Genomic DNA, 13,662 nt, shown 5'->3' on the forward strand with positions numbered 1-13,662 from the left:
TGCATTATCTTCTTCCCGAACTGAATTTGCAGCCCGTGAATCCCAGAATATCAGAGCTTATATTCTGCAAAGGTGTATGAGCTATAGAAAAATTAAACAAGAAAAAAGATAAATATATTAATAGATTAATTCTAAGGATAAGAAGAAAACAAGATGGAGATGATCCCCACCCTTTCATCCCCGGCTCTGACTACTCCGGCAGTTTAATTTGAAACAAGGGATTATGTCAAACGGCAGTTTAAAACATGAGTGCCTGTGCTTAATTTGAAAAAAGGAAAGGGGATTTTTAACTCTTCTGTTATAATTTCCCTTGGTTTCCTATTATTATTATTATTATTATTATTAACCTTTGGGGCATGTTTTAAAGAGAGTTTTATAAAATTCAAGGGATTTATGTCAAGCTATAAAAAACTGAACTACAAATGTAGCATAGAGACGTTAAATAAAGAGGGTATTATTCACACCCTTTTTACCTCTCACCCCTCATTCAATCTTTGTTAATTTTTATCATTTGATTTTCTTCAATTCATTCAATTTGACAATTGAAAATTGTGAAGAATGTAGAAGATAAAAAAATGTGTGTGAAGAGCACCATCCTTAGAAAAACCATCCATGAGCATTACAAAAGTATGTCGGTGAGATTTGCAAAACTCTTATTGGGAGGTGTTATTTACAAAACCCTTCCATATGCTTTAAAAAAAAAAAAAAACTAATTTGCTTTAAGAATAAACAGTTGTAAAATAAAGTTGTTAATTTTTTTTTTGTAAAGTTAACTTTTATATAAAACTGATGTAAATATATTAAATGATTAAAAATGATATGGTATTAAATGTAATAATTGCCAAAGAAAATAATGTCAGGCCAAAAATTGTAATTTTGTAAAATATTTTGTAAAATATGCGGGGGTATACTTGCTATTTGAAAATGCTGTTCACTATGCTCTAAAGAAACATGTTTTTAGAAGCATGGTAAACTCTGATTCTGCTTTTCTACTGTCATTGACAGCATTTGATGTTCCAAATTTTTTTAATAAGCTACCTTTTATAAAAGTACTACAACTCTAAATCAGCCCTAAATAATTTACAAGCAGTTGTGGTATGATGAAATAAGAAAGAAAAATACTAAGAAGACTCTCTATAGATTAGAGTCCTACTTTAAAAAGTTTCCTTGACATTTCTAAGTTAGAAATTTATGAGTTTGATGTCCATGTCCTATTCCTTGATGAAAGTTTATATATATATATATATAGATTTAATTTGGAACAAACAATATTATCTACATTAAAGAGGAAGAAGATGAGGTAGCAATAATGTGATTTAAATGTGTCTTTGACTAGAATCAAACCTAAGACATCTTATTTATAAATGAAGAAGAATATTATTAGATCGTAATTCTAAATAGGTAGTTTTGAAAGTTGAAGCTTTGAAAACCGTGTCCATATGATAGATGAGGACGTAGATTTTGAGGTGTTGGTGGTTCAACTTGCTCGCTAATCCCTTTCCTTTCCCACCTCTAAGGCTGGTATTTATTTAATACTTGATAATTAATTACAGAGAATGTATTAATGTATGATGTATTCAGGATAGGAATGATTAGTATTATAAGGCCTCGATTGGTAGCTCGGACTGTACTGACTATTTCTGTCGGATAGGATAAATAGCCACCGGATAGTACTGACTAAATTAGTCGGGCGTTTGGTGCAGTATCAGACTAATGACCGTATTATTTATACTGTGTCTGGTTTTATACCGGATAGGAGGAATCAAACTTAAAATTAAATTAAACTTAAAAAAAAAAAAAAAAAAAAAACAGAAACCATCACTTTTGTTCCCAGATCTCTCCGCTACACCCCTCAAACTCCCTCCCTCTCTCTCTCCTTTCTTCTTCTTCCCCGACTGCAGAAGAATCCGAAATAAATTCAAATAGCTAATCGCGGAAGAATCCCAAATTGAAATCATCTCTCTGCCACACCATGTTTATTTGCAAGACCCAGTTGCAGGGGAGGACGGTGAGTAGGTGATGAGGAAGGCCACAAAGAGACGACGACGAGGAAGGCGACAAGGACTAGGAGAGCAGAGATGGCGAGAGAAAGCGATGATGATAGAAAACGACGGTGAGAGAAAGCGACGAGGAGGACCGCGATGGTAAGAGAAGGTGACGGGGAGGACGACGATGCTGAGAAAAGGCGAGAGAGAAGGGTCGACTAATAATCTGAGTCTTTTGGTTGGTTTTATTAATCCGGCGTATACCGTGTTAAATAAGCAGACCGGTTAAATTAATCCGGCGCTTATTTAGTACGCGTGAACGCCAAACACCTGTGTCTGTATAACTAGTCATATCCGATCCTTTATCCAATCTGCCAAACAGGGCCTAAGTTGACCTGAGGTGGCCAGTAACCCCTGGTTCCCTACTAAAAGGGAAGCCTCGCAGTTTCTTTCTCAACCCAAGTAGAAAGAGAAGAGATTATCTTCGAATTTCTTCTACTAAAATTTGCAGATTAAATTATTCAGACTTTTGAAATTTGATTAAATGTTAAAAATAGAGACCATTTTTAAAGGTTATAATAATTTTAACCGTTAGATCAAATTTTAAAAATTCGAATCACTCGATCAGTATATTTTAGTAAAAAAGATCAAGAGAAAATCTTTTTGCTGGAGAAAAATCCGAATGATGGGGTCACTCTCGCTGCACGCCTAACCTGTAACTCGTCCACCTGTCAAGTGAGACTGTAGCTTAATCTGTATATTTCGACATTTCTATCTCTTCCGCACTCCACGACCACACACACACGAGTCACAGACGTATCCATGTCTCTTTCGTTTCCTTGGAAAAACCATTCCCTTTCTTTTACTCTGTTTTTCACTCCTCCTTTTTAACTTTTCTTTGAATATCATAAAATTTCAGTCCTTTATTTCTTTTTAAATTGCAGGCTCCTCCTTTCATGGACTCTCTCAGTAGTCAGTAGTATTATATATTCCACACTACTAGTACTACAACCACCACGGGCGGGCGGGCAGGCGGGCAGGATTCCAATACATAACAATTGTACAATAGTATTAGTATAGTAAGATGGGGGTTCTAGACACTCAGAGGCCGTATCAACTTGAAGAAGATGATAACGACCGTCATCATCATAACATAAATTCATCACCATCATCAGGAGATGCGGAGCTGGATTCCCAGCACCAGACTATGACAACGAACAAGAAGAAGAACAAGTACGTGGTGGTGGAAGACGATGACGATGACACGGCAAAGGAAGAATTACTGTCGGTGGAGAAGTTGTTCGAGAACCAACCAGTGCCGTCATGGCGGGAGCAGCTCACGTTCAGAGCCTTCTTCATAAGCTTCGTCCTCAGCATCCTCTTCAGCGTCATCGTCATGAAGCTCAACCTCACCACCGGTATTATCCCCTCTCTCAACGTCTCTGCGGGTCTCTTGGGCTTCTTCTTTGTCAGGACTTGGACCAAGTTCCTCGACAGGTGCGGCCTCCTCAACCAGCCCTTCACCAGGCAGGAGAACACCGTCATCCAGACCTGCGTCGTTGCCTCCTCCGGGATCGCCTTCAGCGGTGCGCTATTCTTTCATTATTCTTAATTTGCTAGTTAATTCTCTCATCAGATTAATATTCAATTCAGAACTAGATCCTCTGCCATCCATCCATCCGTCCGTCCATCTTAAGGATGAGATGAGACCGAGAGAAACTACCGTGCCCAACATCTTAAACTAATACTTCCATTATTTTGTTGATTTTCAATTATATATTTGCTTCTTTGACTGTCATGCTGGCTAATCTTCTTGGAAGAACCTGAGTGTTTTTTCTATTAGGAAACAGGAAAATTATTAAAACGAACCAGACAACCATGTTCATGACATAAGTACATCCCTGATATATAAACAGAGTACAAGTATTTGTTTCATTTGTTTTTCTTTTTTCTTTCGGGGATTAAGCAGTTTGGGCGTCATAAGTTTACTTGATTACTATTTGATGTATATGTAGTTAAATAGTAAGACCTTTTTTACCAGAAGAGATCAAGAAAAAGGGGGAATCTGATTAGTTGTCAAAGGTTAGGCAACTCAACCCCATGAGGATACACAGGCGAAGATTTTCAAACAGATCAGCTAGTTGTTCTTTATACTGGTGGCTGTGTCAGGGGTTTGTTGAGATTGGTCATGGAGATTGTTTACCTATATTTGACGCCACACCCCGAGTCTTGTAAATCTTCTCTTTTTAATAAGATTATATCGTTTCTTCTAAAAAATAATGAAGAGCTAGCTAATAAGCCACTGTTAAAACTGGATCCATCCTGCTAGAGGACTGAAAATCTTCCATTGTTGAATTCAGTGTGCTGCCAGTATTAAGGGATGCTACAACTTTGCGCTGTGGCCAGAAAGGTTGGACACAGAGGAGTCATGGATTGTGTGGCTGTGTTGCGTACTAGGATGCATCCTGCTATATATTCCTAGTGTTAAATTCCTTCCGGTTGATTATGTATTGATATGTTATGTACAAACTGACCACAGGAGGGTTTGGGAGCTATCTGTTTGGAATGAGTGAACGCATTGCCCAGCAATCCAAAGACAGCAGTGACACAAAAGATCCAGGATTACTCTGGATCATTGGCTTTCTCTTTGTTGTTAGCTTTCTGGGCCTCTTCTCAGTCGTTCCTCTCCGAAAGGTACACTAGCTACTAGACACACACACACGCACACCCACCCACTCAATGCATTCCATTTCCTGTCATAAGAAAGAATCCATTATGTATGGTTCGCAAATAGAGAAAGGGGCATTGCCGGGCGGTGTATATCAAAGTTTAATGTATACATGTTCATTGACATATATGGTTGGTAATTTCAGATCATGATCATAGACTTCAAATTGACATATCCAAGTGGCACTGCAACTGCTCACCTTATCAACAGTTTCCACACTCCCGAAGGAGTCAAGCTAGCCAAGTAAGGCACCATCAAACCTCATTCCTATATACACACCCGTACATTTTATGACTAATACATACGTCTTCAAAATCAACATAACATTAGGTGAAAGTTGTGTCTCTCTAAATTCTAATGACTATTCTACTCTTTTAATTAGGAAACAAGTAAGGGAGTTGGGCAAGTTCTTCTCCTTCAGCTTTTTGTGGGGTTTCTTTCAGTGGTTCTATACTGCCGGAGACAATTGTGGATTTGCAAGCTTCCCTTCACTCGGCCTCAAAGCATATCAGAACAAGTAATACTTATATACCACCCCTGCCCCATCCTTAATTGGTTTTCTTATTTGCGTGCGATGATATGAATAAATGTTCAGTTCTGGTTATTAATCATATGTGCTCCTGAATTGGAATTGAATTCGCAGGTTCTTCTTTGATTTCTCGGCAACATATGTTGGAGTGGGGATGATTTGCCCCCACATTGTGAACATATCAGTTCTTCTTGGAGGCATTCTTTCCTGGGGATTAATGTGGCCTCTCATAGAAACCAGGAGTGGTGATTGGTACGATAAAGAGCTCAGCCCAAAAAGCATGAATGGCCTTCAAGGTTACAAGGTGATCAATCTTCCAGCTCAAGAAAAAACCTTAATTAATAATAATATTCTTCCAATGCATATATGTAAGGATGTGTGTCAATGGAACTTATCATGTACTTGTTTAAATAGGTCTTCATTGCCATTGCCCTGATCCTTGGTGATGGGCTATACAACTTTGTGAAGGTGCTAAGTCGAACCCTCGTTGCTTTGCAATCTCAACTCCGAAGCAAAGATGCGAGCGGCATCCTCCCTGTTAAGAAACATCATGGCTCTCCAGATGTGAGCTCAGAGCTATCTTATGATGACCAGCGGCGGACCCAGCTGTTTCTTAAAGACCAAATCCCAGCGTGGATAGCTGTTGGAGGGTATGTTGTGTTTGCTGCAATCTCAATTGCCACTGTGCCGCACATATTTCCCCAACTCAAGTGGTACCATATATTGGTTATCTACCTCTTTGCACCCACGTTGGCTTTCTGTAATGCATACGGTTGTGGCCTCACTGACTGGTCCTTGGCATCCACTTACGGTACGGTGGCCATCTTCACGATTGGGGCATGGGCCGGTTCTGCACATGGTAGTGTTCTTGCTGGACTAGCAGCATGTGGAGTTATGATGAACATTGTGTCGACAGCCTCTGATCTAACCCAGGATTTCAAGACCGGCTACCTAACCTTGGCTTCCCCCCAGTCCATGTTTGTGAGCCAAGTCGTTGGGACAGCAATGGGTTGTGTAGTTTCTCCTTGTGTGTTTTGGCTCTTCTTCAAGGCCTTCAGTGACCTCGGAATACCTGAAAGTGCGTATCCAGCTCCGTATGCTGCTGTGTTCCGTAACATGGCTATCTTGGGGGTAGAAGGTGTAAAATCTCTACCCAAGAACTGTCTCATGCTTTGTGGCATCTTCTTTGGGGCGGCCATTGCCATAAACGTGCTCAAGGATTGCCTTGGTAAAAAGAGGGGACGCTTTGTTCCACTACCAATGGCAATGGCAATCCCTTTCTATATAGGGTCGTATTTTGCGATCGACATGTGCATTGGGAGCTTGATAGTGTATTTGTGGGGAAGGGTAAACAAAGCCAAGGCAGACGCTTTTGTCCCTGCCGTAGCTTCAGGTTTGATTTGCGGGGACGGCACTTGGACTCTGCCCGCTTCAATACTCGCTCTTGCCGGGGTTCAGCCGCCAATTTGCATGAAGTTTTTGTCAAGCTCGCAAAACACTAGAGTTGATGCATTCATAGCTGGTAAAGCTCACTAATTAAGTTCATCGCCATCCCCAGCCTCCCCCTATGCATGATATCATATGTGTATGTATATATACGAATCATCTGTACAAGTCTTTGGAAGGAAGGTTTGCGTCGAATTTGCTTATGGAACAATCAAATATTATCTCCTAACTATCTAAAAACTTAATCCTGGTTGGTGGACCACATATATAGCGCCGCTGCGACAATTCTCGTCAACTGGTAAATGTGCACCATGGATCAACTCATTTTTTTTTATACTAAATATATTTGTAGCTCAGTAAATGGTAAAAACCGCTTTCAAATGCCTTGTACAGTTTACTTTAATGCTCAACTTATGATTACATGGAGCAATGATCCCTTAATTTTAGTTCCTGAACCACAACTCGGAATTGGACCCACGTCCAGAAGCCGATGCTTCAACTTTTCTCCAATACAAGGCAAGGCCTATCCAAATCATCAAGAACACTTTTACTTAAATGTCACGACGCTACAACCGAACAATAATGTTTGATGTGAGTGAAAATAGCAATACATGGCAATGTGTCAATTTGTGAGATCACTGACCTCAAGCAGCCCAATCTTCATCACTAAGATCCGTATCCTACACAAAGCATAAACTCAAGAAATCATTATTTTCCACAGTAATTAAGGCCTATTTCCAGTCAACAAGGAAATGTTATTACTAGAGCACTGCATCCAAAATCATTATCAGTTTAAAAAAAATCATGGCAATTTCGATGATCAGCGCCCAAAATACCAAGGCACCAGATATGCCATCACCAATCACGCATCTTAATTTCAAGGAATTGCACCAAAAAAATCAAAAAATCCATATCCATAACACTATTTAAAATTTTAAATAAAAGTAGGAATTACCTGCGATTGTGAGGTGCTTTCTTCAATATCATCCTCTTCAACCTACATGTTTATGCACACCTCAACACTTCAGAAAGTAGAATGTAATAATTACTTAAACAACAATCTTACGACATAAAAGGTAATCGAGCATTAACAAGTTAAGAGAGCAAATCTCTAGTATTGTAATTGGATAATCATGTTTTTCAAAAAGATCATAATGTTTAAGTGACCAGGTCCTTGCCCAGCTTATACAAAAGGGAGCAAAGTTTTTTAAGTTGGATACTAAACAGGCCCCCAAAATATATAATATATTTTACCAAATTAAAGCGCATCAAACATGCTTCTATATAAGATAAGATAATGCTCTAAAAAACTCCTTTCTGGCTGGTTAGATTGCATTGGAAGAGCACTATCCACCTCATCATGGCTAGAGATGCCCTCTGATAAACCACTTCCCTCTTCTTTTCAATCTTTCCATCTCCACCCCCATCTCAAAAGGAAGCACAAAAATACACAATCTTATTATTACACTGAGAAATACATTTTAATTTAGAGTAAAAGCTTTGATAACAATTATTAACTAAAAATCCACACAAAATAAAAGGGAAACAATAATGGCCATCGTACAAAAAGAATCACCCCAGACACAAACGTACCTCATTTTTTTTCTTCTTTGCCAGGCTTTTGCCTCCTACAGAAACACAGACGTCACTTATAAGTGCTAACTTTCCCACACGTAGATGCATGCATAAGAGAAACTGTTATGAAGAAGAATTTTCAAACAAATAATAAAAATAGAAAAAGGTAACTATCTGGGAGATGTATAATAATAAAATAAAAAAAAGTTGCAATTCCATAAATATTTAATAAACTAGATCAAATTATACACTCAAAACCATATCACATCCGATGCCACTCTAATCTGACATAGTGTTGCTAACGAGCAAACAATGATGAAGATGTGAGCAGAGAGGCCTGAAGGAAACAACAGCTGTTTAACTCAACCTTTATCACCGCTCACATTATCATGAGAACTCCCAACTAATGAAAACAATTACTCCTGTATGCAGCACTGAACAAGGTGAAGTTGTAGTTTTGGGCAGCACTCAACAACCCCACCATCACTAAAAGTTAATTGAGCAATAAAAGACGGAAAAAGATCATGCACCTCATCAGATAACAAACAGTTACTATTCCCAGATAGGACGTCAAGAACTCCGCATTTCATAAGTTCATAAACACACAATCGGTAGACTAAACTGCAATCTATACCACTCTTACCAAACCTGACTAAAATGGTTATATGAATCTCCCTCCTCCTAACTCCTAAGCATACTGATAAGTTCATAAACATGTAATCACCTCTTCATCAAATAATTTATCTCCTCAAGTATACTGACAAGTTTATATTTATTAGCTACCATAATGTGCACACAGAGAGAGAGAGAGAGAGAGAGAGAGAGAGAGAGAGACCCGCATCCTTTTCCTTGGCAGTTTTTGCCTTTTTCCTGGGTCCTGCATCCTGCAACAACAACAAACTATGTCAGCTACAACACTCTGATGGAAAGCAGTCATGTCCAAGACAAGGATAAAATCAGCTAGAATTGTAGTTTGAAAGGGCAGGGAGAAGGGGGAAGGAGCATTAAGAACAAAATGTAACCAGATTAACCTTCTTCCTTGAATCCGTTTGGTGCGGCTTCTGGCCAGAATCTGGAAAACATCAACATCACTCACTATTCTGAGTACTCAAATCCCAATATTTTCATAAAAGCGTAATTTGGAAGAATTAACAACCTTTGGGAGATGCAGGTTTCCTTGGGCCTTTTGGTGTTTTATGAACCTGTGAAGAGGGAAGCTGTACTTGACTTTGCATGCTGGAGTCCACTTTCTGCAACACATTGAAAAATTTCAGAGCATTGTAAGCATTAAGAGGAAAAAGAAGGAAAATTCTGATAAAGGGAAGGAAAATGGCAATGCATGATGCAATGTTCTCTTTTTGACATGCCAAGAATCATCAAGTCCACTCTGATTAGCTGTTTCATTTTGGTTTTCAGTTACATGCTTCATGGTAGTCTGAAACATACCCTAGCTACATAACAAGTACTGGCAAATCATAATCTTAAGCATAAAAGTGTAAAAAAAAAAAAAAAAAGGGTTACCTTCTTCTCCACTTTCTTAAACAATGTAGATATAGTAGTTTGAATGAGCGAACCATGATTGCTATGAGAGTCCTCTTTAGATGTAGTCCCAGCAAAGGCAGAATGTGACTCTTTCTTTGATTTAGCTTCGGACAGAGAGGAATCTTCATTTTGCTTGGGAGTTTGAGCTCCTTTCATAGGATCCTCATTATCAATGTCTGCATCTCCAAAGCTGAGATTGTCAGTCTGTATCTACCAGTTAAGGGAATCAGTTGAAATATAGCAAGCTGAGATGGAAGTTTGATACAAGGAGCATGGTAAACCTAAGTTCAAATTACGATATATAAATTAAAATGCTGGAGTTTACAAAATTAAGACAGTAAAAATTAGGATATTTCCACTACTGTGCTTCCCGGATGAAGAATCAAGTCTTCCAACTTTTTTATCTTCTCCTTCAGCTGAGGGGGTATCACTTTCAACAGAATCATCTCCAGAAGAAGCTTCTCCAAACCTGAACAAAGTGACAGAACAAGAGTTGAAGCAAGATATGGGCACATCACAGGGCAGTAGGTGCTCATTTCTTTTATTAATATTCAATAAAAAGAAAAATATCAAAATGGTTACTTATATATGCTACGTAAGTATGTAACAGAAGGTATCACAAAATATCATGAAGACAATTGTCTAATAGTTTACACAGTATTCATAGAGACTACACAACATTCCATGATAGACCATCGGCTGAAAAGTAAAGAACGCATTCATGTCTTCCACAAGCTACATGTGAAAGGACATTGGACATAAGGGCCTTTTGTAACTATTTGCAACATGTTTAATTGTTTTCTTTTTTCCTTGGAATGATAAAACTATACTACTCAGAGGAATGTTAATTAGAAAGGCCTGAAAAGGAAAATATGGACATGTTGCTCAAATGAAAAATAAAATGTTGGTTTCATTACTATCCTTCAGAGATGGCCTCAGCACATGATAAGGTATGTCTGTGTGTCTGTTTTCCTGTACAAATATGTATACCTATATATGTATCATAGGTTGCACACTTTGTTTTGCACGTATTTAACTTATGCAACTGCTGATTTCTTTATGAGAATATCTAATGAGTACAATAAAAGGCAATGCCAGTACTTGAACTTTTTTCCTGCAGTTCTTGCTGAATGTCGAACTGCCGTTGCCTTCATTAATTCATTGTTTTCCTCATCTGATAAATTATCTTCAACCTTGTTATGTGGGGAATACTCTTCAACATATGTAGTTTCATTTTTACTATCACTTTGCTTTTTGGCAGATGTTGAACCTGCACCACCTTGAAAGTCGAACTCAGAGTGTTGTCCCTGAAACCAACAAATTCCGAGAGTCGATCATCAGAAAACAACGATATGCACACCCTACAACATGTATAACCTAAGTGAATAGAAACCAACCTCAGTCAATTCCTTAGGAAAATCAAGTTGGGCTTCCTCGGGATTCTGATCTTTTGTCCCAATCCACCAAGCATCGGAAAATACAATCTGGGACATGAAAAGCTACTGCTGATAAACCTGATATAGATGTGTAAAACATGCTTTCTGAACCTCAGTTTCATACAACAAGCACCCGACCTTAGACAAACAATAATATAAGTGTATATAACGGGGTAGTGGCACATGGGAAATCCTGAGAACTGAGAAGCTTAGAAACATATTGTTCTCCAAATCAAAGGAGAGGAAATTTGTTGGAAAGGGGTCCTTAAAGGAATTACAAAACAAGAAGATTCCAGGTGGAAGTTGTATAAGACAATAACTCTAAAATCATTATGTACACATTTGCCTTAGGAGTTACAACGTTTAGAATACAAGTTTTCAAGCATATCAGCTTTGCAATCTGCTGCCTCATTCTCTACCAACAAATGGCTGATATGAAACTATCAACTCCCATTAACCCTCTTTTTTCTCTTTCTTATTTCTAGAAATTTGAAAAAATTGAAATGATTATATCGTCAACCATGCAAGCAGGTCAATCCTCCTTGGTCAAATTCATAAGATATTTTATAGTAATTGCATTGGTCATCAACCAAGCCTATGAACAAAGTGATATATATGCATATATATACCAAAGCAGCAACTTGAAAATCAATGCGGTAGACAAAGTTGTACTTGTACAGAGTTATAAAAAGGCACCAACCATATTATCGAAGTAGTCCTCGCACATGACACTCTTTCCACCCTTGGGGAACTGCATTGTCAGATACCTGTTCTTGGGGAACACAAGAGTCCCAAACAACTTCATCTGACCCTGAAAAGTGGAAACAGAAACAACTGAGACAAGTGAGAGAAAGAAAATTGGGAATGAAAGTAGTAGAGGTCACCGCCCGACCTGAGGGAATTGGAGGTAGAGGACGGGGTTCTTGGTGTCCAAATCCTTGAGGTCGCCGATCTTACCACCTCCAATGGGGGCAAGGAGGCCAGGGAAGGAGAAGAGGAACTTGTTCTTCCGCTGAGATTTCTTTACAATGTCCTTGCCATGCTGCTTAAGGACACCGTTTGAAGGTGTGAGAGGCGCGCGGGGCTTTGCAGGGATCTCCGAGAGCTGGTTGTTGGAGAAGGCGAGGGCTTTGAGCCTCTTCCGCTGCGCCACCTCAGGTTCTGCCTCTGCCTCTGCCCCTGCCCCTCCATCATCTTCGTGTTTCCGCTTCTTCGATGACGAGGTCCGCACCATTTTGATTCCACCGGACCGGAGACCACCAACTCTACCTCCTGTCTCTGTAGGGTTTTGAACCTCTCTCTAAAATGTCTATTGCACCCAACCGACCCGACCCAAGTATTCTCCTAGATTTTTTTTTTGTTTGTTTGTTTTTTTTTTTTTTTTTTTTCGAAAGAAAGATTTTAATAAATCCTCTCGTGCAAGACAAAAGACCCACAGATGTACTACCCGATTACAAACTCAAGAAGCAAAAATAAAATCTATTGATCTCAGTTGCATTTGTATACACTTAATATCAAATAGAATACCTTCAATTACAACGTTTGGTTGAGTGATTCCGTTGTTCATATCCACAAGTTCCTTTGAATTCGATTCCACCTAGACAACCTCAAACCTCTTATCCATGCATGCCACCTGTCCTACCCATACTACCTCCACCTTCGCCATAAGACTAGACTCACAAAGAATGTTACCCGCACCTTCTGCCGCCTTGAAAATTCCAGCAAAATCTCGTGCCACCCAACCATATCCTCCCCATCCTGTTTCTCAAACCCAAGCTCCATCACAATCAATTTTAATTGTACGAAACGGAGGCTGCTGCCGACACGATGGCAATACCCTTTGCAACCTAGCCTGCCGATGCCCCACCTTCAGTCATGAACCTTGTTCCCCTTGGCTATCTTTTAACTCTCTTCATTGTTGTCGTAACATCCTAACAGCTTCAATTAGTTGAACAACATTCTTTTCAAAAACCACACTATTCCTACATTTCCAAAGTCTCCATAATCCACACACCACCCATCTCATTATTTTCCCATTTTCTTCAACATTCTCATACCGATTGGATAACCACTTCCATTTTTCCAAAAAATTATCTCCCTTAACCAAAGTAGAGTCTAGTTGGAATGGACTCCCAAACCAAAACACTCGAGCGTATGGGCAATGGAAAAATAAATGCTCTTGTGTTCTACCGCAACCTCACAATTTGGGCATGTAGTATTGAGTCGAATTCTTTGACGGTTAAGATTAACACGAACCGCTAGTATATTTTTGCAGCACCTCCAAATAAAGTTCGGAGTTTTTGTGGAACCTCCAAACGCCAAATAGAAGACCACACCTTATCCTTATTTTGCCCTACACTCGACTCCCCAACACCTTTCCGCCCTAGCTCCGCATCGCGATTAAGTTCTTGAGCAATCCAA

At 39.2% G+C, this 13,662-nt stretch overlaps 2 protein-coding genes across 13 annotated transcripts; one reads left to right on the forward strand and one right to left on the reverse strand.

Annotated features, from left to right (window-relative positions):
* The first annotated feature begins 3,069 nt into the window (after positions 1–3,069).
* On the forward strand, positions 3,070–6,914 carry LOC125478914 (probable metal-nicotianamine transporter YSL7). Its single transcript, XM_048587737.1, has 6 exons — positions 3,070–3,571; positions 4,525–4,679; positions 4,859–4,956; positions 5,096–5,230; positions 5,357–5,546; positions 5,657–6,914. The coding sequence occupies exons 1-6, from the start codon at positions 3,070–3,072 to the stop codon at positions 6,776–6,778; spliced, it is 2,202 nt and encodes a 733-aa protein (XP_048443694.1). The 3' UTR covers positions 6,779–6,914.
* Positions 6,915–7,004: 90 nt separating this feature from the next.
* Positions 7,005–12,599, reverse strand: LOC125468302 (DNA-binding protein RHL1-like). 12 transcript variants are annotated; one of them, XR_007259678.1, is made up of 14 exons: positions 12,134–12,599; positions 11,942–12,052; positions 11,203–11,289; positions 10,907–11,112; positions 10,159–10,274; positions 9,785–10,011; positions 9,420–9,513; positions 9,286–9,335; positions 9,099–9,147; positions 8,282–8,316; positions 8,043–8,115; positions 7,644–7,685; positions 7,332–7,368; positions 7,005–7,254 (listed from the first exon to the last, which is right to left on the reverse strand). XR_007259678.1 is itself a non-coding variant. In XM_048587742.1 (13 exons), the coding sequence occupies exons 1-12, from the start codon at positions 12,473–12,475 to the stop codon at positions 7,333–7,335; spliced, it is 1,395 nt and encodes a 464-aa protein (XP_048443699.1). In that variant the 5' UTR covers positions 12,476–12,599; the 3' UTR covers positions 7,005–7,254; position 7,332. The 12 variants fall into 12 exon arrangements, 7 of the variants coding, with proteins under 7 accessions (XP_048443699.1, XP_048443698.1, XP_048443697.1 ...); XR_007259679.1 differs by having other exon boundaries at positions 7,005–7,260; XR_007259680.1 differs by having other exon boundaries at positions 7,111–7,211.
* Positions 12,600–13,662: the final 1,063 nt, after the last annotated feature.

This window comes from the organism of the source record quoted next, unplaced genomic scaffold, assembly GCF_019419815.1.
Source record: "Pyrus x bretschneideri cultivar Hongxiangsu unplaced genomic scaffold, Pyrus_bretschneideri_v1 Contig27, whole genome shotgun sequence".
NCBI lineage: Eukaryota > Viridiplantae > Streptophyta > Magnoliopsida > Rosales > Rosaceae > Pyrus > Pyrus x bretschneideri.

Coding starts and splice junctions, on each gene's coding strand:
- LOC125478914 (XM_048587737.1), top strand. CDS start 3,070: ATGGGGGTTCTAGACACTCAGAGGCCGTATCAACTTGAAGAAGATGAT. Junction 4,680..4,858: donor CAGTCGTTCCTCTCCGAAAG/GTACACTAGCTA, acceptor TGGTAATTTCAG/ATCATGATCATAGACTTCAA. Junction 5,231..5,356: donor CTCAAAGCATATCAGAACAA/GTAATACTTATA, acceptor TTGAATTCGCAG/GTTCTTCTTTGATTTCTCGG.
- LOC125468302 (XM_048587742.1), bottom strand. CDS start 12,475: ATGGTGCGGACCTCGTCATCGAAGAAGCGGAAACACGAAGATGATGGA. Junction 11,290..11,941: donor AGGACTACTTCGATAATATG/GTTGGTGCCTTT, acceptor TTCATGTCCCAG/ATTGTATTTTCCGATGCTTG. Junction 9,514..9,784: donor TTAAGAAAGTGGAGAAGAAG/GTAACCCTTTTT, acceptor AATGTGTTGCAG/AAAGTGGACTCCAGCATGCA.